Below are 25,144 nucleotides of genomic sequence, written 5' to 3'. Positions count from 1 at the left end.
GAGGATGGTTTCATTGGGTAGAATAGAACACAACACTATCTATTTTAGTCAATTCCCAGATTGCCCAGTAGGCTGCCGTTTAGGCTTTATGCGACTTGAGAATTAGGCCTAGTCGAAAGCTTAATTTTGTCACATTCTATTCGTTTTCATATTTGAAGTTATGAAGAGTTTCACGTTTCAGCGTGAGTGAAATGTGAGCCTGGATCACAAGACTATGTCTGATTGGCTGTGGAATGGCTAACTCCATTTTGGAAACAGCTGTTTGAAGACCTAACCTTCCCTCATTGTTTCGGGAGGTTGCCAGAGAAACATTCCCGCTTTATGAGACTTCATCGCTGTAAGATTTACATTACGTGTTGCAGAAGGGCCCGGAAGCTGAATTGGTGTTTGATCCGATTGTATCAAGTGGATAATTAGGGCTACCGAATCAAGGTTAGTCATTTGTCTTTTTGTTACACTATAACAATGTTTATGTGAAAATGACTGTTGCCGCGCAACCTCGGTGGATGCACATTTGGTTACGAGGGATTTGTTCTGATTTTGATGCAGGTCGTGTGTTCGTCAAACTTGCCAACATTAGGCACTTGAGGGACGTTTTATTTTGTTATTTACTCAGTGGAATGCCTATCTATACTTGAACAATGTAGGTGGTCTCGTCTGGTGGAATATAGGCTACTGCCTATCCTCTTCTGGGCGATTTGAATGTGAAATTGGGACAAATTGGACTACTCCAATATTTTAACACCATATTCCACGTTTTATTCAACCTTTTCAGTTTTGCGTATCAACAGATAGCCCTAGACAAGTTCAGCTAATTATCTCACTTATCAGAACAAATAAACTGATCTTGTGAAATAACCAAATACTCTATTTTTTTTTTAAAGATCACATTTTCTTATGCCTTTTACAATGGTCTTGACAGAGGGATTTCAACAAATACCCTTTCACTTAATTGTTGAAGGTCAGTAAGGATAGCTGTAGTCTGTAGGATAGCTGTAGGCTATAGGCTAGGTGTAGGCTGTAGGCTAGGTGTAGGCTATAGCAGTTGTTCCCCAACTTTTTATAGTCCTGTACCCCCTTCAAACATTCAACCTTCATCTGCGTACCAATTCACCAGGGTTAGCGCACTCTCAAATGTTGTTTATTGCCATCATTTTAAGCCTGCCACACACACACACTATACATTTTATTAAACATAAGAATGAGTGTGAGTTTGTGTCACAACCCGGCTCATGGGAAGTGACAAAGAGATCTTAGAGGACCAGGGCACAAATAATAATAATAATACATTTTGCTCTTTATTTTACGTAAAGGTTTTATGTAAAACCTTATTTGATCATTGGAAATTGTTTATAACTCACCAGAGGTTAATGAGAATGGTGTGATTGAAAGGATGCACATAACTCAATAAGCAATGTTGGGCATATCCACACAGTCTGTGCCTGTATTTAGTTTTCATGCTAGCAAGGGCCGAGAATCCACTCTCACACAGATACGTGGTTGCAAAAGGCATCAGTGTCTTAACAGTGCAATTTGCCAATGCAGGACACTGAGCGCAGGCCAATCCAGAAATCTTCTGATTAAATAAAATTTTCACAGAACCGCTTGTTGCAATTTAGATGAGGCTCTCTTGTTCAGATATCGGTAAGGCGGGGCATGAAAGGGATAACGAATCCAGTTGTTTGTTCCGTCCGTTTCGGGAAAGTACCTGCGTAATTGTGCACCCATCTCACTCAGGTGCTTCGCTCTATCACATTTGACATTGTCCTTAAGCTTGAGTTCATTTGCACACACAAAATCATAGAATGATGGAAAGACCTGTGTGTTGTCCTTGTTAATGCAGACAGAAAAGATCTCCAACTTCTTAATCATAGCCTCAAGTCTGTCCTGCACATTGAATATAGTTGTGGAGAGTCCATGTAATCCTAGATTCAGATCATTAAGGTGAGAAAAAACATCATCCAGATAGGCCAGTCATGTGAGAAAATCATCATGTGTAACGGATGTGAAACAGCTAGCTTAGTTAGCGGTGGTGCAAGCTAAATAGCGTTTCAATCGGTGATGTCACTTGCTCTGAGACCTTGAAGTAGTAGTTCCCCTTGCTCTGCAAGGGCCGCTGCTTTTGTGGAGCGATGGGTAACGATGCTTCGAGGGTGACTGTTGTTGATGTGTGCAGAGGGAACCTGGTTCACGCCCGGGTATGGGCGAGGGGACAGTCTAAAGTTATACTGTTACATTGATGCTGTTGACCCGGATCACTGGTTGCTGCGGAAAAGGAGGTCAAAGGGGGGTGAGTGTAACGGATGTGAAACAGCTAGCTTAGTTAGCGGTGGTGCGAGCTAAATAGCGTTTCAATTGGTGACGTCACTTGCTCTGAGACCTTGAAGTAGTGGTTCCCCTTGCTCTGCAAGGGCCGTGGCTTTTGTGGAGCGATGGGTAACGATGCTTCGTGTGTGACTGTTGTTGATGTGTGCAGAGGGTCCCTGGTTCGAGCCCGGGTATGGGCGAGGGGACGGTTTAAAGTTATACTGTTACACATGCAAGCGGTCAGACAAGTGAAAATTATGGTCAGTAAAGAACTTTAGGCTCGTCTCTCAATTTAAAAAAACGTGTTAATACTTTCCCCTTGATAACCGGGGTCACAGCGTTATATGGTCGCTGCCCATGTCATTGCATAATGCAGAAGTTACACGAGAGTTCAGGGGCCTTGCTTTAACAAAGTTAACCATTTTCACTGTAGTATCCAAAACATCTTTCAAGCTGTCAGGCATTCGTTTGGCAGCAAGAGCCTCTCAGTAGATGCTGCAGTGCACCCAAATGGCATCAGGAGCAACTGCTTGCAGGCGTATTACCACTCCACTATGTCTCCCTGCCATGGCTTTTGCGCCATCAGTTCAGATACCAACACATCTTAACCACCAAAGTCCTTTTGACGTCACAAAGCTGTCCATCCAGTACTTTATCCTCTCCTGTTGTCCTGGATTCCAGTGGTTTGCAGAAGAGGATGTCTTCCTTAATTGACCCCCCATAAACGTAACCGACATACCAGGAGCCTTGCCAGGCACGCCACGTCTGTTGACTCATCCAGCTGTAATGCATAGACTTCACTGGCTTGTATGCGAAGCAGTAATTGTTTCAAAACATCTCCTGCCATGTCACTGATGTGTCGTGGGACAGTGTTTGAGGAAGGCATTGTCTGTATAGTTTTTTTGGCCGTTTCCCCCAGCATGTTCCCAGCCACATCTGCTGCAGCAGGAAGAATTAAGTCCTCCACAAGAGTATGGGGCTTGCCTGTCTAGCCACTAGGTAGCTCACCATATACAACACTTCTAGCCCCTTCTTATTAATGGTATCTGTTGCTTTTGTCTTGCTACTCGCAAGTCGTCTTTATTCTCGTTCAAAAAACTCCCGTGGCTTATCTTTCAAATTGTCATGTTTCTAAATGTCTGCGCAAGAGTGAAGGTTTCCCGTGGAGAGTAATGGTTAATGTGATTGGATGTTACTTATTTGACTAGGCTACCTGTATTTGACGTTGTTATTTTGCTGAACACTAGATGGCTTAATTACATTTTTGCCAGTGAAATGAGGCTACTCAGGGAGGAAAAAAAACTACCAAATGTATAGCCCCATTGGAAAATATATATTTTAAAATATGAATCACATTTTTATTTGGCGTACCCCCAACGACATTGACTGATGGTCCTGTAGGGATACTATGTGTATTTTCAGGGTTTTGTTCAAGACCGGCAGCACAAACACCTGACAAACAATACCATTAGCTGAATCAGTTGATATGAGCTTGCACATAAGCCTGCACACACCTGTAGGACCAGGGTCGAAAAACACTTAACATTTTTTTATCATACAGATAGTTATTTAAAGGTGCACTATGCAGAAATCGCTCTGCCATTTCCTGGCTGCTAAAATTCTAATAGTGCACCTAATTTCAGTTTGACAAAACAAGCAAGTAGAGAATCATTGTACCATCTAAACCGCTGTGAATTGTATTTTCAATAACCAAAAATATTGTATTTTCAGCTGTTTGAAGCTGGTGTACAACACAAACTAAAAGATGGGGGAAAAAATACCAAACAAGTTACATATTGCAGCTTCAAGGCTTCATGGATCAACAATAATGAGGTCATGTACTGTATATCTGCAGTGCAGCAGTGGCACTACCAGCATCACTCTCCTCTTCCTCCAACTTTCCCTTTATCTAATGGATGTCTGCTGTTGTGTTGATAGTGGCCAATAACATTATTAGCAATGAAAAATTAAGATTGAATACAGTACTCTGGACGAGTGTGAAATGTATGTTTTGTTGGGGATAAGGGTCAGTTGTAAGGGTTAGTTGTGTATGGTTGTTTTATCATATTGTAGTTATTACTTTCTTCCCTCAGGAAGTAAGTTTTTTTTGTGTCTGAGCCCAACCAGATCTGGGACATCTTGCCAACTCCTACTGATGTGTTGTGCCACTGACTCTACAGTTGTCATACTATTATATTGGTCTTTTAGTAGATGCGCTTATCCAGAGCAACTTACAGGAGCAGTTAGGGTTAAGTGCCTTGCTCAAGGGCACATCAACAGATTTCTCACCTAGTCAGCATGGTGATTCAAACCAGCGACCATTGGCCAGCTACCTGCCACCAATTAAGAGTATTCAGTAGGGATGCATGATATATCGGTGAGCATATCAGAATCGGCCGATATTAGCTAAAAATGCCAATATCGGCCCGATATGTAGCTTAACGGCGATATGCAAAACCGATGTCAAAGCTGACGTGCATACCTATATAACGTAGGTAGATGACGTAATGACACCACGAAAACACAGCGCTACACAGAACAAAAACAGAAAAATACTAAGCGCACACTTCCAACAACTAGTTAAAGTCGAGCAGTCATTTGAAAGTAAGAACATTTCAGCGATACAACTCAAAGGCAAAACCCGTTAATGCCAAGATAATGGAATTTATTGCCCTTGACAATCAACCGTCCTCTGTTGTGGATGACGTTGGCTTTCGCCGACTGGTCAAGCCCCAGTACACTGTTTTTCAGATGTTGCCCTACTGGAGTTACAGTATTGTTGAAACGTACATATATGAGCATCACAACTGACATTTGGACCAGCGATGTCAGCCCCATGAGCATGCTGAGTCTGACCGCACAGTGGGTCGATTTTTATTTGATTTATTTAACCAGGTAGGCAAGTTGAGAACAAGTTTTCATTTACAATTGCGACCTGGCAATTGGGTTGATGAGGATTTCATATGGAGGAAAGCCGTATTGCATGCTCAAGAATGTGCTGGTTCCCATACCGCTGATGAACGTTTGAAACTTGGCAACATGAAAACGCTCTTAGCGCCATTCAAAAAACTTGCGAAATAAGCTTATCAACTGCGTCTGCAGCAGGCGTGATACCCTCTGTCATGGCATTGAAACGGCTGCTCAACAAAACTGCCAATACAGACTGGGGTTAAATTTACAAAAGTACTTGAGGCTGTGAACAAGCGATTTGTGGCATTCTCTCTGAGTCTCTTTACAGTGTCGCCACCATGCTCGGTGCAAGGACCACTACTTTTACGCAGACAAGAAACAGGGTTTACATGAAATGTTACATACACAGCTGGACACGGTAGGGTAGCCTAGTGGTTCGAGCTTTGGACTAGTAACCGGAAGGTTGCAAGTTCAAACCCCCGAGCTAACAAGGTACAAATCTGTCGTTCTGCCCCTGAACAGGCAGTTAACCCACTGTTCCTAGGCAGTCATTGAAAATAAGAATTTGTTCTGAACTGACTTGCCTAGTTAAAGGTCAAATAAATAAAAATACACAGCTGGACAAGATGGAAACGGACACAGTGACAGTGCGCACCGAGGAAGAGAGGCCATGGACAGACAGCTGAAACTGCTTGACATGTATAAGGAAATCCTGGTTGAGAATTAAATGACTGAACAAATTAGCAATGTAACGGCACAGCAATTAAGTGAAAAAGATTTTGATTATGTTTTACTGGTAATGGGGACATGTAAATGCCATCAAAATAACGTGTATGTGACTTATCTAGGCAAGTAATTTAAGAACAACTTATTTACAATGACTGCCAGACCCGGACGGCGCTGGACCAATTGTGCACTGCCCTATGGGACTCCCAATCACGGCCGGATGTGAGAGAGAGCCTGGATTCAAACCAGGGACTGTAGTGACGCCTCTTGCACTAAGATGCAGTGCCTTAGACCGCTGTTTGTTAACTATTTAACTGTACTAGAATGCTTATTGGATATCGGTATCGGCCAAAAATGTCATGTCAGTGCATCCCTAGTATTCAGGACTATCTTTCTTACACAATACAAAATATGTTACTGGACGGAGAGAAGCGATCCAGAACTATAAGCATAGTGCCCACAGACTTCAGTCTAAAATGTGTAAAGCATTTGGTTGCTCTATATCAAATCCAAATCAAATTTATTTATATAGCCCTTTGTACATCAGCTGATATATCAAAGTGCTGTACAGAAACCCAGCCTAAAACCCCAAACAGCAAGCAATGCAGGTGTAGAAGCACGGTGGCTAGGAAAAACTCCCTAGAAAGGCCAAAACCTAGGAAGAAACCTAGAGAGGAACCAGGCTATGTGGGGTGGCCAGTCCTCTTCTGGCTGTGCCGGGTGGAGATTATAACAGAACATGGCCAAGATGTTCATATGTTCATAAATGACCAGCATGGTCAAATAATAATAATCATAGGCAGAACAGTTGAAACTGGAGCAGCAGCACGGCCAGGTGGACTGGGGACAGAAAGGAGTCATCATGTCAGGTAGTCCTGAGGCATGGTCCTAGGGCTCAGGTCCTCCGAGAGAGCGAATTAGAGAGGGCATACTTAAATTCACACAGGACACCGGATAGGACAGGAGAAGTACTCCAGATATAACAAACTGACCCTAGCCCCCCGACAAACTACTGCAGCATAAATACTGGAGGCAATCTCCAATCTATAGAAATATCCAGCATGTGTGTAAATTCATAACTATTAATGGGCATTATATTTTAGTCTTCTACTCCCTCTCTAATTATGGGAGATGTGTTTACACATTTACAGGCTGTGTTTTTGTCAGTAGTCACCTACTCAGTACTCCACTGACCTCTAACCATGTTTCATGCTCTGTAGTTAGATTAGGCTATAGGACATTTGATTTTTAGCTCCATCACTGGCTGGGAAAGAGGTAAGTACCACAACCACCCTTTCTTTCTTGTGACCAAGTGACTGTCAGGAAGAAAAGTAGTACTTATGCACAATTATATTATAGACACGCAGGCATACAGACACATCTATAGACCATAGATTTTTGTATTATTTTTGATCCAAATTAACTCCTTGTCTTTCATTTGTCGTGCGCCATATGATTTTCATATTATCCTTCACTTTGGCTTTTTTAGTAAGTCAAGATGTTTATTGGTTTAGCAAAATAACTGTGTGGGCTTAGTCATTAAGGACATGTAAAAGAATGAGGGATAAGTGGGTATGATTGAGTCCCTCTTAGAATAACGTTAATGATCAACGTTAATATCGCAATAACATATGTGGGTAACCAACTAGCAACGCAGATTTAATTGCTCCATAATCTTAATTTACTACATTCAGGGTTGGGGAGTAACTGTCACGGTCGTTTGTAGAATTAACGGACCAAGTTGACGTTGAGTTCCACACAATTTATTAAAGAAGTGAAACTTTAGCAAAGACAAAACAATAAACCAACAACGAACGAACCGTGACTACACCACTAACTCAAAACAAACACTATCCCATAACCCACAGGAAAAATGCTACTTAAGTATGATCCCCAATTAGAGACAACGATCGCCAGCTGCCTCTAATTGGGAATCATACCGAAACCAACATAGAAAAAACAACCTAGAACCCCACATAGAAAATAAAAACTAGACTAACCTCCCCAGTCACGCCCTGACCTATTCCACCATAGAAAATAAAGGCTCTCTATGGTCAGGACGTGACAGTAACAAGTGCATGTAATCAGTTACATAAATTCCGATTACAAAAAACAAACTAATCAGTTACGTTTAGGTTTGGAAACGATCTGTTCAATTTCCGTACATTTTCCATGGGAAGTAAAGACCGGGTATTTTGGGAATATTGCTTAAATTCATCAAAAAAAGTTAGCTTATAACGGTGAACCTTTGTGGGATACACAAGGCAATTCTAGGTCTTGTGGCATATTTTGGTTAAACTATCCCCAATTCAATGGAATTGTAACCCTCTGCATGCATAGTGCATTCTTCCATCACATGTACAGCTGATTCTCAAGATCTTGCACACTAATGAGATGCTGTTGATCCCACACAACTACACGGTCTGAGCCAAGGACTACATGCTTTCTGGTAAGTTTTGATGATAATACTGGGTGGCGTGAATACATTTTATATGGCATACATGCAATTATAATTTTTTTAACTAGTAAATAGTAGCCTATAGAAAAGTGTGTTTTACATAATTTCTAACAACAATTTCTGTTAGTTAGTTTTTGCTACCATGTGGGTTTTAGCTTGCTTGTGCCTGCTAACTGAGGAGTGTTAATTGACCTGTTTCCTAACATGTTTCATTTTTAAAACATTTCTCTTACAAGGAGTTGTTTAATCTAAATTCTTAACTATTTATCTGTACATGAAATTGTATTAGTTTTTTAAATGCATTTTTTTCTAAACTTTACAGGAAAATGCGTGGATATGTGGAGACATTTCATTGCAGCTAATGTAGAAAGAAAAGCTGTGTGCATTTGCAAATACTGTGTCAAAACAAAAAAAAAATACGAATGATGAATTGGACACCTTATCGATAGCAACAGCTCATGGTCCTCCTGGAATCAGAAGTGTTTTTGACTCAAAGGAGGACCTGAATGTCTTGCTCGAGCTGTGTCTGCAACTGGTTCACCTCTCATGCTCACAGGCAATGTGTATTGGAAGACATTTCTAAATGTTCTTCGCCCAGCATACACCCCTCCAACCAGACATGCTTTATCTACTCATTTGCTGGATGCAGAGTTCAACAGCGTTCAAGTGATGGTCAAGCAAATCATAGAGAAAGCAGACAGTATTGCAATAATCTCTGATGGGTGGTTGAATGTTTGTGGGAATGGAATAATTAACTACATCTCCACCCCTCAACCAGTATTCTACAAGAGCACAGACACAAAGGACAACAGACACACTGTTCTCTACATTGCAGATGAGCTGAAGGTGGCCGTTAATGACCTTGGACCACAGAAGGTATTTGCACTGATGACCAGACAATGCTGTGAACATGAAGGCTGCTTGGTCTAAAATGGAGGAGTCCTACCCTCACATCACACCCATTGGCTGTGCTGCTCGTGCATTGAATCTGCTCCTCAAGGACATCATGGCACTGAAAACAATGGATACTCTACAAGAAAGCTAAGGAAATGGTTAGTTATGTTAGGTAAGGGTCATCAAGTTATAGCAGCAATCTACCTCACTGAGCAAAGTGAGAAGAATAAGATCACCACATTGAAGCTGCCCAGCAACACCCGTTGGGGTGGTGTTGTCATCATGTTTGACAGTCTCCTGGAAAGGAGTCTCTCCAAGAAATGGCCATATCACAGTCTGCTGATATGGACAGCCCCATCAAGAGTATCCTCCTGGGTGATGTATTTTGGGAGAGAATGGTAAGCAACCTGAAACTCCTGAAAGCTATAGCATTAGCCATTGCTCGGATTGAGGGAGACAATGCCATCCTGTCTGATGTTCAGACTCTGCTTGCAGATGTAAGAGAAGAAACCTGTACTCCCCTGCCCACTTCACTGTTGCTCCAAGCAGAGGAAACATTCTGAAATACATCAAAAAGCGTGAAGACGTCTGCCGGAAGCCTATCCACGCTGCAGCGTACATGTTGGACCCCAAGTATGCTGGTAAGAACATCCTGTCTGGTGCAGAGATCAACAAGTCCTATGGTGGCATCACTATTGTGTCTCGCCACCTTGGCCTGGATGAGGGCAAGGTTCTTGGCAGTCTGAAGTACACTTCCAAGTAAGGGCTTTGGGATGGAGATGAAATATGGCAGTCATGCCAACATATCTCAACGTTTACGTTGTGTGGAAAATATCCAGGATAAAGAGAATGTTTTTGTGATGATACGATTGTGTTTTAGTTCACTAATGAGATCATAGTAAATTGATACCTTCGTAACTAGCCACGCACCAGGTAACCCAGAGAGCTTGTCAGCCTGACAAGCTTTATACCTGAGGGTATAAAGCATTTGAGTTGAGAATTAACATATCAGACTAAAATGGGCTGCAGCGTGGGCTAAGATAGATGTGACCCCCAAAACGCAACACGAGGTTGAAGAAGACAAGAACCTCTTAACAATCAATGCTATGGTTGAGTAGCAGTATCTAAGAAGATGAATTTAAGTAGGACCATCCAGTTATTCTCCTCGAATCATCGTGTCCTACACTGCTTTCATCACCACTCTGGGATCATCGACATGGCTGATTAGCTGTCCTCTGGAGACCCCTCATCCAGAACGAGTGCAAGTACACAGACAACTAAGGACATTGTGCCCTCTTGTGGACAATCAGAGACTTACACCTGAGAATGAAAGACAAGGCCATCAGAGGGCCCAACAGAGATACACCAGGAAGACCTTCAACGTGTAAATACATCATTACATTACTTCTTACCCAAAGGAACGGCAGTTCGGGGCAAGGTATTAGTGCTAAACTAAGCGTAGTTTACAAATATATCAAAGTGTTGCTTGTCTTTCTCTCTTGCTGATTACATCGCCATAACCTGAAAGGCCGCTCATGAAGGAGGAAGAAGACACTGCTCCAAAACCGCCATTAAAAAAGCCAAACTACGGTTTGCAACTGCGCATGGGGACAAAGATCGTACTTTTCGGAGAAATGTCCTCTGGTCGATGAAACAAAAATTGAACTGTCTGGCCATAATGACCATCGTTATGTTTGGAGGAAGAAGGTTCTTCGGCTTGCAAGCCATCCCAACCATGAAGCATGGGGGTGGCAGCATCATGTTGTGGGGGTGCTTTGCTGCAGGAGGGACTGGTGTATGTAAACTTAGACTTCAACTGTACGTAGCAGGGTGTTTTTAGTCATCTAAAGATGTAAAGGAAAAAACAAGACCCTGTTCCTGATTGCCTTATTTAGCCAGAGCTAGGGCTTTTACGGTAACCATATTACTGCCACACTGAATGTTTAGTCTCGGTAATTAGGCATCTTCAAGCTCTGATGCTGCTGATGGTCATTAGTATCCTACCAAACTTTCTAACTGTGGTACTCAGGACTGTGTTGTCCCTCTAATCACTCTGACATCAATGCAAATGTGTCAAATCTAATCAAACACTTAATGGGAGCACATGAGCTCATGTTGTGCAACATTTCTATAGGCTATGCAATTGCATGAGAACAGAGTGATTGCCTCTTAACTTTCTATAGGCTGGGCCTACTACATTTATTTCTCAACTTTCAAATCAAATTTTATTTGTCACATACACATGGTTAGCAGATGTTAATGCGAGTGTAGCGAAATGCTTGGCTGTCATGAAAATGAACCATGGGAAAAGCGCATTCCATTCGCTATGTAAGTGCGTAGACAACATGTACAGTGGGGCAAAAAAGTATTTAGTCAGCCACCAATTGTGCAAGTTCTCCCAATTAAAAAGATGAGAGAGGCCTGTAATTTTCATCATAGGTACACTTCAATTATGACAGACAAAATGAGAAAAAAAATCCAGAAAATCACATTGTAGGATTTTTAATGAATTTATTTGCAAATTATGGTGGGAAAAAAGTATTTGGTCAATAACAAAAGTTTCTCAATACTTTCTCAATACTTTGTTATATACCCTTTGTTGGCAATGACAGAGGTCAAATGTTTTCTGTAAGTCTTCACAAGGTTTTCACACACTTGCTGTTTTTTTGGCCCATTCCTCCATGCAGATCTCCTCTAGAGCAGTGATGTTTTGGGGCTGTTGCTGGGCAACACGGACTTTCAACTTCCTCCAAAGATTTTCTATGGGGTTGAGATCTGGAGACTGGCTAGGCCACTCCATGACCTTGAAATGCAAACTTCAGACGGGCCTGGACATGTACTGGCTTAAGCAGGGGGACACGTCTGGCACTGCAGGATTTGAGTCCCTGGCGGCGTAGTATGTTACTGATGGTAGGCTTTGTTACTTTGGTCCAAGCTCTCTGCAGGTCATTCACTAGGTCCCCCCGTGTGGTTCTGGGATTTTTGCTCACCGTTCTTGTGATAATTTTGACCCCACGGGGTGAGATCTTGCGTGGAGCCCCAGATCGAGGGAGATTATCAGTGGTCTTGTATGTCTTCCATTTCCTAATAATTGCTCCCACAGTTGAATTCTTCAAACCAAGCTGCTTACCTATTGCAGATTCAGTCTTCCCATTCTGGTGCAGGTCTACAATTTTGTTTCTAGTGTCCTTTGACAGCTCTTTGGTTTTGCCCATAGTGGAGTTTGGAGTGTGACTGTTTGAGGTTGTGGACAGGTGTCTTTTATACTGATAACAAGTTCAAACAGGTGCCATTAATACAGGTAAAGAGTGGAGGACAGAGGAGCCTCATTTTGTCTGTCATAGTTGAAGTGTACCCATGACAAATTAAAGGCCTCATCTTTTTAAGTGGGAGAACTTGCACAATTGGTGGCTGGCTAAATACTTTTTTGCCCCACTGTATATATTGCCCCTGTTTTGTAACAGGTGCATAATAGTGAGCCATTCTAAATCCGTTGCGTCCCTGACGTTTTTATCTTCACTTGTAGCCTGTGAGAAAGACCCGATCAAGGGACGGAGAGACGTGAGTGAAAGGTGCTTTGGAGCACGCAGCCAGGAGAAGGGAATTATTATTATAATAATAATAATAATAATAATAATCAGCCCAAGGGCCCAGCGGCCCCCGGACGCAAAAGGCATGTTTGTTTTTAGGGGGCATTAGACACCCAAAGGGGATGCCGCCGGGAAATTCGAGGCATTATCAAGTGTTTGTCAAATTGTGATTAAGAGACTGATGAGTGTACAGCCTGTGAAAAAAACAAAGCAGAGCTCCTGCCTTTCATGTGACTTTTCAAATCCATCATTAGTCGCATCATGCAGCCTGACAATGTATTAAAATCATAACATATAGCCCAATGTTTATCACAACTAAAGTTACATTATAACTCAAAATTAAGCGCATAGGGGTACTTAATTCTTGGTTAACCGCTCAACACAGAATAGCCACATGTGCGCACTCCCTCAAATAGTTTTTTATTTCGCTATGTTCAATTGTATTCTTCATACTATAAAATAATGCTATGGAATTCTAAGCAAATCTTGTCTGCTAAATTAATTAGTGTAGCCCACAGCCATATGGCATAGCCAGATCAGGGCCTAACATAAGGACAATTCAGTGTATGCTATTCTGTTTTTCTGAAATAGACTACATTTTCTTCATATCGTGTTTCTTTAGACCTGTCAAAATAAATAATGGATTTATTGTGAAAGTGTTGGCTTTATTACGTGGATTTATTATACTTTTTAAAATGAAGATGTTCTTAAGGTCTGCATCAGTGGCTTGTTGGCTATGCATGGACGCTAGGAGATGCTAAATGTGTTGATGTTATTTTCTTGACAATCACCAGCTGACAAAATGTGATGACAGTCACAACCCTAGCCACAATCACAATAAACATGCATTATCTCCTCCCTCCCCTGTTTATGCTTAGTAGATGTGAGCAATGGTGGTCCCGTTCCAGTCTGTTCAGTTTCTCACATTCTTTTTTTAGATTTTAGCTCTGATTGTACACACAAGGAAAATACCATGAAGAAGTGGCCCTGATAACCCACCTGCTTCCTGTCTTGTTAAGGTCCTATGTTGTTAAAGGCCCAGTACAGTCCAACATTTTCCTGTGTTTTATATACAGTACCTTCAGAAAGTATTCACACCCCTAAACTTTTTCCACACTACAGCCTGAATTTAAAATGTATTAAATTGAGATTGTGCCAATGGCCTACACACAATATCCCATCATGTAAAAGTGGAATTATGTTTGTACATATTTTTTACAAATAAATGAACAGGTGAAATGTCTTGAGGCAATAAGTATGCCATCCCTTTGTTATAGCAAGCCTAAACAAGTTCAGGAGTAAAAATTAGCATAAGTCACTAGTCACTAAGTTAAATGGGCTCACTGTGTGCAATAAGTGTTTAATATGATTTTTGATTGACTATCTCATCTCTGTACCTCACACACTATCTGTAAGGTCCCTCAGTCGAGCAGTGAATTTCAAACACTGATTCAACCACAAAGACATGGGAGGTTTTTCAATACCTTGCAAAGAAGGGCACCTATTGGAAGATGGGTATAAAAAAAGCAGACATTAAATATCCCTTTGAGCATGGTGAAGTTGTTTACACTTTGGATGGTGTATCAATACACCCAGTCACCAAAGATACAGGCGTCCTTCCTAACTCTGTTGCCGGAGAGGAAGGAAACCGCTCAGGGATTTCACCATGAGGCCAATGGTGACTTTAAACCAGTTAGAGTTAAAGTGATAGGATAAAACTGAGGATGGAACAGCAACATTGTACTTACTCCACAATACTAAACTAAATGATGGAGTGAAAAGAAGGAAGCCTGTACAGAATAAAAATATTCCAAAACGTGCATCCTGTTTTCAATAAGGCACTAAAGTAAAACTGCAAATAATGGGGCAAAGAAATGAACTTTTTGTCCTGAATACAGTTATGTTTGGAGAAAATAGCACTGAGACCCACTCTTCATATTTTCAAGCATGGAATTGGCTGCATCATATTGTGGGTATGCTTGTCATTGGCCAGGACTAAGGAGTTTTTTGGAGGGAGATAAAAATAAACAGAATATAGCTAAGCACAGGTGACATCCTAGAGGAAACCTGGTTCAGCCTGCTTTCCAACAGACACTGGGAGACATTCACCTTTCAACAGGACAATAACCTAAAATACAAGGCCAAATATACAGTGGAGATGCTTACCAAGATGACATTGAAATGTAAAAAAATATGATAATTAGGAGTAAGAGCTGTTTGAGAATACCACCTGAAATTTCGGGCTGTTCTGGTGGGAGGGAATGTTGGCATGCCTGGTGATATCACCAGGTGGTAAATATGTTAATAGACCAATAAGAAAGAGTTCCAAACCTTCTTTTTGACTTTTTTTAAATTAGTAAGGTACTTAATTGTTACCCAGAAATAATTTGATCTTGAGATTAAAAAGAAAGCGGCTGCATTTGGCCTTTTTTATAAAAAAAAATTAATGGGGGAGCAGAAATAGACTTGAGCTAATATTGACGAGGTCCTGTCACCATAACCACCATGACCCTTGTCTCCCTCTCTCCCCATGGTAGTGAACAGATATGAAGAGACCAGCATGGACCCTGCTCAGACAAAGCATTATCTGCATGATAAACCCATATTCATCTGCTTGACATATACCTATAACTTAGCCTTTTACTTGAAGTATACAAAAGAGGATATTAGTAAATGTTTTGAGTATACATGTCATACTGAACATTAATCTTGAACATTTTCAACATGGTTAAGTAGGCCTTATAACATTCCATTGTGCTGATCAGTGTTTGTTTAGACGGCTAAGAAAGATGCATCACATCTTAAATAAATAAATAAAAACGGCACATTGTACCTTCCGTCACAGTTGTTTTAGAAACATTAATATCTGGAGCCTTATCCTTGCCAGCAGTGGTGTAAAGTACTAAAAGTAAAAATAATTTCAAGTACTACTTAGGTAGTTTTTTTTTTAGGTATCTGTACTTTTATATGTTAGACAAATTTTACTTCTACATTCCTAAAGAAAATAATGTACTTTTTACTCCATACATTTTCCCTGACACCCAAAAGTACTCATTACATTTTGAATGCTTAGCAGGACAGGAAAATTGTCAAATTTACACACTTATCAAGAGAACATCCCTGGTCGTCCCTACTGCCTCTGATCTGGCGGATTTGTCAAACACACAGACATAATTTACAAACGAAGCATGAGTTATACGTATATTTCAGCAATTACATTTACTTTTGATACTTAAGTATATTCAAAACCAAATTATTTTAGACGTAGTATTTTACTGGGCATTCCTGGTTGCATCCGAAATGGCACCCTATTTCGGATCTAGTGCACTACTTTTAACCAGAGCCCTATGTGTGTATACGCAATAGAGTGCCATTTCAGATGCCCCTGTGTCTCACCTTATGGGTGTCTTGTCTCATTAGCCTTGTTTTCCTCTGAACTCATTCTGCACCAGGAGAGAGAACTTCTGGGTTTCATGGATTACTTTCCCAGTCTCTGGAAAATAACATACCATTTTTATCCCGATTAAACTTTGTTACAATAGTAAAACAATTATGATTTAGCAGCATGGGAAAAGGGCAACATCCAAAATGTGTGTTTTATGAAGATGAGTGCTTTGGACTGTTTACAGCAGCTTGTCTTCTAAAGCTGTTAACACCTGCTGCTGATGCCACCTCAGCTGTGATGTGTGGAGTCCTACACACACACACTGGGGAATCCCCTTACTGTTTAGGCTGGGTTGGGCATGTTTCTACAGTACATTCATTGTCATGTGTCTGGCTGACAGGGTGGGGTCATCTACACACATCTCTAATGCATTCTGGACAAGAGAAGAGAGTAGAAGGGAATGATTCATTTTAGTTCATTTACAGCGCTACTTCCAACCATGGACACCATTCATCTGCTGCTTTGCCCTCAAGTGTGTGTGAGAGAGATGCTTTGCCTGAAAGTGTGAAGCCATTATACTCTTGTGGCCATGTGGTGTGGTTCCATTGAAGACACCGTGGACCATACATTGTCATTTAAACCTGGTCCACAGGGAGTTGATATTGACCCAGCTTTAGGCAGTCTGTAAGACACTGAACTATGCCAAGAAGAGGACAGACTGCCTACTGTACAGGATGTATTCTACCTGTATTGTGACATGATTTATTCTGGTTTATGATAACTTTGCCATCTGGTTTTGGGCGTCAAGTAGGGTTCTGCTTTGCCTTGACGAACCTGTGAAGCAAGATAAATATTGAACTGTCTGTTCTTTCCACATTACGTTTCAGGTAAAAAGAAAATGAACGTTGTGCTCCTTTTAAATAAATAAAAAGATCCTTGGCCTACTATGGTTTTAGAATATTTTAAAACAACGTGAGTGGATGTGATGTCAGGGCTGAACTTGATGTGTTACAGTAGCCTAGATTATGTAGGTTTTTATTCAGTGGGCCTGGGAGCAGCAAGTTATTCAGTGAAGCAGTGAGTTATTCAGGGAGCAGTAAGTTCCTTGAATAGGCACCTTGAGAACTTGTGGAAGTTATGAAGGACTTTCTGAGATGTGGTGAGTTGTCATGTGAGGGATGATGGGTGAAGCCTCTGATGTCATCCTCCAACTGAAGGTCCTAAAGCAGAAGGGTTGTGTTCAGTAGGATCATTTCCAACAGAACTTGTCAATGATGGGTGCAAAATGTTCTTGCTACAGCGTGCGCTACTAAACACTTTCACTGATACTCCATTACTGCTCTGCTCACGCCACCACTCACTTCCAACACACAATGATTCAAATTATCGTTCAAGAAATGAAAATTAAATATTGAGTTGTTTTTGACAGTTGTGAAGTGTTGGCTCTGCTTCCTGTCAATATTATCCTGCATCTAAGGCTTGTTTTGATTTAACAGTAATTTTTTAAAGTAGCTTTACACATCAAGCTAGCTCGATTATCTATTGTTTTATTCATCAGTTCATTGTCACTTTCATGCTAATAGTTGCTTTTGTTTTATGCAGGCTTTGGTCATACCTTTACCTCTCCTTGAGCTGTTAGAAAGATACAACAACTGGATGGTATTAGTGATGGGGAACAACACTTAGACACACTTTCTTTTATATGTATCTGCCTTTCAACATGTTTCTACAGCATCAAGAGGGGGAAAACGGATTGTATCAAATAGTGTATTATCCCTTACTGATGGTCTGTACTCTGTAGCTATGGGAACAATTTGGCTGAGATTTACATAGTGAGCAATGAGGGCAGCTGCAGTTGTAAAGTGCTGAAAAGCCCTAGTGACACGTTTAAATAAAACTTGGCAAAGATGTCAGCCTCAGCCTCTCTCCTTCAGTCAGTCAGGGGAATTCCTTACTTGACAAATGCAAACTGCTGGAAGTTCTCTCTCCAGGCTAGCTTTCTGTCTCACACCAGGCTAGCTTTCTGTCTCACAACTTGTACTACTCACTATCAGGGGAAATGAAGTCTTCACACCTAGGTCCAGCGGCCTCGTATGAATATTAAAGTCCATCAAATTTTATTTGTCACGTGCCGAATACAACTGGTGTCGACCTTACAGTGAAATTGCTTACTTACAAGCCCTTAATCAACATTGCAGTTTTTTTTAAATATTCTGTTTAGTGTTCATTCTATTACCGATTTGGTAACAGAATGAAGCGTTTTAAATCACTTAAATCATAAATCAAATTGTTATCAGTAAAAACACTAATGGCACCCTATTTCGGATCTAGTGTACCACATGAGGGAGGAGGATGTCTTCCCAATAATTGCCTGCAATGACAACATGCTCAGTCCGCTGATGCTGTGACACACCGCCCCAGAACATGACGGACCCTCCACCTTCAAATCAATCCTGCTCCAGAGTACAGGCCTCGGTGTAACGCTCATTCCTTTGACGATAAACGCAAATCTGACCCTTCACCCCTGGTGAGACAAAACCGTGCCTCGTGAGTGAAGAGCACTTTTTGCCAGCCCTGTCTGGTCCGGTGGGTTTGTGCCCATAGGCGACCTTGTTGTCGGGGATGTCTGGTGGGGATCTGCCTTACAACAGGCCTACAAGCCCTAAGTCCAACCTCGCTCAGCCTATTGCCGGCAGTCTGAGCACTGATAGAAGGATTGTGCGTTCCTGGTGTAACTCTGGCAGTTGTTTTTGCCTTCCTGTACCTGTCCCGCAGGTGTGATGTTCAGATGTACCGATCCTGTGCAGTTGTTGTTACACGTGGTCTACCACTGCGAGGACGATCAGCTGTCCGTCCTGTCTCCCTGTAGCGCCGTCTTAGGCGTCTCACAGTTCCGATATTGCCATTTATTGCCCTGGCCACATCTGCAGTCCTCATGCCTCCTTGCAGCATGTCTAAGGCACATTCACGCAGATGAGCAGGGACCCTGGGTGTTTTTCAGTCAGTAGAAAGGCCTCCTTAAGTATCCTAGGTTTTCATAACTGTGACCTTAATTGCCGACCGTCTGTAAGCTGTTAGTGTCGTAACGACCGTTCCACAGGTGCATGCTCATTAATTGTTTATGGTTCATTGAACAAACATGGGAAACAGTGTTTAAACCCTTTACAATGAAGATCTGTGAAGTTATTTGGATTTTTACGAATTATCTTTGAAAGACAGGGTCCTGAAAAAGGGCTATTTTCTTTTTTTGCCGAGTTTAGATGTTTTGTCACATACACCTTTTATAAGTGCAGTGAAATGTGTGGTTTTACAGGGTCAGCCATAGTTGTACAGCACCCCTGGAGCAAATTAGGGTTAAGTGCCTTGCTCATGGGGCACATAGGGGGAAAAAATTTCCTTGTCGGTTCGGCTGTTCGAAACTGCAACCGTTCAGTTACTGGCCCAACGCTCTAACCGCTAGGCTACCGATGTTCATATACTGTAAACAAATCCCTTTATCCAATCTGTGAGCCCCCCCCCCCCACACTATCACACATTACAATAGTGATATATTCTTTATGGAGCCAATGAAAGCCCACCCTCTTTCTGAGAATCACCGCTTGTTCAGAGATTCATAGGACATTGTAAATGCACCTTGGTGTCTAGAGGCGCTAAACTAACAGGTCACTTATTGTAGTGTAGCGATTTCCTGTAGAGGATTGAGGAGTTTGTCTGGGCTGAAAGCACACCTGTGACATTACTTTGGTAGTGTTTAGAAGCTGCAGCTGGGTCCAGTTTCCTCTCCTGCTCTGCCCTTTTCAGGACCTTTCAGGAGCCTCCTTTATGAAGCGGTCTGTTGGCTAATATATTGAGTTACCATTGACTTTTAAACTGTAACTTATGGGTAAACAAACTTCAACCATAGACAAGTGGCGAACTGAGGGTAAACCTGGTTGCAGTTAGGGCTGAGTGATACGGCCTAAAAGTCATATCTAAAAAAAAAAATTCAAATTTGTTTTTTTCCCCCCTCAAAATAAGCTTTCTTGTACAATTGTAAAGGTCAAATACACTGCATTTTAAAACTGTCAGCAATACTGTCATACCCAGGCTGAATCTACACTCCGGTCAAAAGTTTTAGAACACCTACCCATTCAAGGGTTTTTCTTTATTTTGACTATTTTCTACATTGTAGAATAATAGTGAAGACAACACTATGAAATAACACACGTGGTTACTGATTTTTGCTTCCAACCGCCGTGTCTTTGTGAGACGCGGTGTGGGTGAACGGATGATCTCTGCATGTGTATTTCCCACCGTAAAGCTTGGAGGAGGAGGTGTTATGGTGTGGGGGTGCTTTGCTGGTGTAACTGTCTGTGATTGATTTTAGAATTCAAGTCATACTTAACCAGCATGGCTACCACAGCATTCTGCAGCGATACGCCATCTGGTTTGGGCTTAGTCGGACTATCATTTGTTTTTCAATAGGACAATGACCCAACACACCTCCAGGCTGTGTAAGGGCTATTTCACCAAAAAGGAGAGTGATGGAGTGCTGCATCAGGTGACCTGGCCTCCACAATCCCCCCGACCTCAACCCAATTGAGACAGTTTGGGATGAGTCAGAGCGTGGCGGCAGGGTAGCCTAGTGGTTAGAGTGTTGGACTAGTGACCGGAAGGTTGCAAGTTCAAACCCCCGAGCTGACAAGGTACAAATCTGTCGTTCTGCCCCTGAACAGGCAGTTAACCCACTGTTCCTAGGACGTAATTGAAAATAAGAATTTGTTCTTAACTGACTTGCCTGGTTAAATAATGGTAAAAATAATAATAAAATAAAAAGAGCGCAGAGTGAAGGAAAAGCAGCCAACAAGTGCTCCACATATGTGGGAACTCCTTCAAGACTGCTGGGAAAGCATTCCAGGTGAAGCTGGTTGAGAGCCATATGCGTTAGTTCATAGTTGTGGTGTGTCAATGTAAATAGTCCGGGTGGCCATTTGTTCTGAAGTCTTATGGCCTGGGGAAGAAGCTGTTAAAGAGCCTTTTGGTCCTAGATAATGTAGGAGGCAGGAGTGCTTGTGCAAGTAGCCAACTAATATTTATATTTCAAGTTGTGCCAACTTGGATCTTTGTATAAGAGCTCTGAATTCAACTAACAAGTCATAACAGTTGAGTTATGAACACAAAATTCTGTCCGTCTCAACTGTTTGAAAAGCATGCTAGCCTATCCACTTTGTTCAGAGGTTGAAAACAAGTGGCATACCTTTTTTGTCAGAATGACAACGAGTTGCCAATTCCTTAGTTATGCACGTTTATAAAAGACTAAACCGCTAGTAATAAACATATTTTTGACAAATGTTGCTAGCGCATTAATTTTCCAGAATGCGAGAGGTTTCACTCTCGCAAAAAGTTGTCCAAGATAAGCGCAATGCGGTTATTTTGAACCTAACACGGAACCCAAACCGGCTGCGCCCGGTTTGGGCGCTTTTTATACATCGTGCAGAAATTTATTTTGCCCCCCCACACCAAACGCGATCACGACACGCAGGTTAAAATATCAAAACAAACTCTGAACCAATTACATTAATTTGGGGACAGGTCGAAAGTCATTAAACATGTATGGCAATTTAGCTAGTTAGCTTGCACTTGCTAGCTAACGTTAATTTGTATTTATTTAGCTAGCTTGCTGTTGCTAGCTAATTTGTTCTGGGATATAAACATTGAGTTGTTATTTTACCTGAAATGCACAAGGACCTCTACTCCGACAAAAAACGGCCAACCGAATCATTTCTAGTCATCTCTCCTCCTTCCAGGCTTTTTCATTGTTTAACTTATATGGTGATCGCATCTAAACTTTAATTTTATTACCACAACTACCAGCAAAACAGTTCGTCTTTCAGTCACCCACGTGGGTATAACCAATGAGGAAATGGCACGTGGGTACCTGCTTCTATAAACCAATGAGGAGATGGGAGAGGCAGGACTTTCAGCGCGATCTGCGTCAAAAATAGGAATGAGTTCTATTTTAGCCCTTGGTGTCGCAGACGCTCTTTGGCGCGTGCGAGCAGTGTGGGTGCAATAATTGAATAAAATAAATTTAGAAATCCAATTTGCGACGCTCGCGCACGCGACGTGTCCGGTCTGGTCAGCATGTAAGCTTGTCGCCAGTTTTCATGCCTTTGGAACAACGATTCCTATTGTTAGGCTGGAGACATGAGCATCTCATTATACACAAATCTCTGGTGTTAATGGGAAGTTGCACAGCATGGAAGGAGCGAACGAGATGAGACCAAAAAGACAAATGCTCATAAAAACAAAAAGTACAAAAACTTGATTCTGTGATACAGGAATTTGGGATATCGTTCAAAAACATACATTCGAACTAATCAAATTTAATGAAATATATCGCTCAGCCTTAAGCAGTTCGTGCCATACATTATAATAACACGTGTATGTAGATGATGGACACCACACACACACACCATAGTTTCAATAAGATGCTGCAGCGTTCCTCCACAGTGGAGGTATTCTTTAGTATAGAGCACACCATAGTTATTGTGTGTGCGTTCCTGTGTATGTATGTGTGTGTGTTTGAGAGAGAGAGCAGGGCTGAAAATCAACATGTCTGGGCAAGACCTCAGACCACAGAATGGTAATTTAAGGTCCCATACACTGTCGCTAGGCAGACTATAACAACCTACCATCATTCAAGAAACAGAGCTGCATTAGCTAGTTTGTAATGTTGGTCTAAAGAACATTAAAACAGGATTTCTGTCTGCAGAGAAAATAGAGGAGTGGATGTTTCTCTCTTTTTCTAATGTAAAGCTGTGCATTAGCTTAATGGCATACAGTGGTGCAAGTTATGGTGCTATAAGGGCAATTCCACTTGAGTGACATTTGTGTGTTGTGCTGTCCTCTCCTGGAGGGGAGAACGGACCTAGCCCCTCAGACCACGGCCATTTGATTGGTACACCTAATTGACTTGAATGGGAATGGCCATTCTAGTAATTCTATGGGACTATCTGCACATTCCTGCTCATTGCTCATTCTAAAGCAGCCCTGGTTTGGCACAGCTGCCCTGCTTTACTCTGACCCTGGGTACTTCTCATTTGGCACGGTAGATAATATTCTGTACAGAGGAAGCCATTCCTCTGAGTGATACTGAAGGAATGTGATGTGAGTGAAAGTATTTGGGAAACACCCGACCCTGGGTTATTGTGTCAATGCATGAGAGAGAAGGCCTAGCTTTGTCTGCCAACTTTCTTTCTCCATTCTTTATGGTTCAGGGCTTTGTCCAAGTGGCTTATCTGTGGGGACATGTGACCTTGACTATCAGATTATGTAGCACAAGCACTTCGCTACACCTGCAATAACATCTGCTAAGTATGTTTACTAAATGTGACCAATAGAATTTGATTTGGTTATGCTCCTAGTTGATGTTCAGATGTTTAATCAAGTCTTTGTAATGCTGTTGGCCATGCCATGTTGAGGCTTTGGGGCCAGCTATGCCTGATTCTTAATGACGGTTGGAGGGGGAGGGAAGTGTTTGATTGTTGGAGTAGGATATGGCCACTTGTCCAGCTGCCTATAATTGTCTGACAGATTCGTAGCCTGGCATACAAATGATTTTGCTACGTGTCACTGTTTCAAACAATAGTTGAGTGCCGTGTTTGGCCTGGTTTAAACGGCTAACAGATTGTCTTCCTCATCTCTTTTCCAGAGGAAGGCCCTACTTCTAAAAGGAACAGATTGTCTCTTATTTTTGGAGCAGATTTTTTCCTCCACCCACCTGTTCTCCTGAAACCACGAGCTAGCTGTATAGTATTGTAGTCCCTGGCAAGATCCATGACCCAATTTTCTGTGGGCTGAGAAGAGGAAGACTGAGCAGGGAGGAATGAGTAGCTAATGTGAGCTGAGAAGAGGAAGACCCAGCAGGGAGGAATGAGTAGCTAATGTGAGCTGAGAAGAGGAAGACCCAGCAGGGAGGAATGAGTAGCTAATGTAAGCTGAGAAGAGGAAGACCCAACAGGGAGGAATGAGTAGCTAATGTAAGCTGAGAAGAGGAAGACCCAGCAGGGAGGAATGAGTAGCTAATGTAAGCTGAGAAGAGGAAGACCCAACAGGGAGGAATGAGTAGCTAATGTAAGCTGAGCTCAATAGGCTCTCTTCTTTTCTCTCTCCCCTGGTCAGCCTCTGCACTTTTGAAAGACTTAATATGTATAAAGAACGTATTGTAAGCTTGCACTGTTCATGTGAGTAGTTTTTAGAGAGTCAAAGTTAAGTGAGTGATTGGCTTGAGGGTTTGAGTCCCTGATCAACGCTCTGTTTTTTATTTTATTTTAATAACTTGTAATTAGGTTGGCAAATTAGCTCTGACGCTAGCGCCATTAGCCCACTGTGCAGAAATAGAAAGGACAATATTTCACTGTCAACTCTGAGCTCTGGATATGGTACAGACTATTTGTATGGCTCAACATTGAGATAGTCATACCCCTCACACTGTCGTGTCAACTTGAACATAATTGTGGTGGTTCAAATGTTTATTTTTTTATATTTCCTTTTTTTCCACAGTTCCAGCTTGGTTTAGCTCAGCTTTGTTTTGTTGGCCTCAGTAAGGCTGTCCCTCTCCCTCCCCCTCTCCATCAGACAAGAGCAGGAAATGATTTCAGTTCAGGTCCCTCCTTCCTTCAGACGCTGTAGGGTCCCTCCTTCCCTCAGACAGACGCTGTAGGGTCCCTCCTTCCCTCAGACAGACGCTGTAGGGTCCCTCCTTCCCTCAGACAGACGCTGTAGGGTCCCTCCTTCCCTCAGACAGACGCTGTAAGGTCCCCACATGTAAGTTGAACAGGTATAAACACACATTTATTCCCATGTCCATCTAATACCTAACCAGCAATAAGT

At 41.9% G+C, this 25,144-nt stretch overlaps 1 protein-coding gene and 1 long non-coding RNA gene across 4 annotated transcripts in view; one reads left to right on the top strand and one right to left on the bottom strand.

The window, feature by feature from the left end:
• Positions 1-58: 58 nt before the first annotated feature.
• LOC109908270 (cAMP-dependent protein kinase inhibitor gamma-like) overlaps positions 59-25,144 on the top strand; it is a 26,349-nt gene continuing 1,263 nt past the window's right edge. The window contains exons 1-2 of one of the 3 annotated variants that reach the window (XM_031794553.1): positions 77-432; positions 23,964-24,385. In XM_031794553.1, the coding sequence (XP_031650413.1) occupies positions 24,384-24,385 (2 nt within the window). In that variant the 5' untranslated portion in view covers positions 77-432; positions 23,964-24,383. Of the gene's footprint in view, positions 433-23,963; positions 24,386-25,144 lie in introns of those variants that run through there. The other 2 variants (XM_020506872.2, XM_031794554.1) reach the window with 2 other exon arrangements.
• On the bottom strand, positions 16,073-22,164 carry LOC109908271 (uncharacterized). The gene is made up of 3 exons (XR_004203708.1): positions 21,981-22,164; positions 17,388-17,490; positions 16,073-17,104 (listed from the first exon to the last, which is right to left on the bottom strand). It is a non-coding gene; the product is annotated as an uncharacterized LOC109908271 (long non-coding RNA).

This window comes from Oncorhynchus kisutch, linkage group LG17, assembly GCF_002021735.2.
Source record: "Oncorhynchus kisutch isolate 150728-3 linkage group LG17, Okis_V2, whole genome shotgun sequence".
In the NCBI taxonomy this organism is placed as follows: Eukaryota; Metazoa; Chordata; class Actinopteri; order Salmoniformes; family Salmonidae; genus Oncorhynchus; species Oncorhynchus kisutch.
The sequence above is the reverse complement of the archived record's forward strand: the minus strand, read 5'-3'. Positions and strand labels throughout refer to the sequence as shown.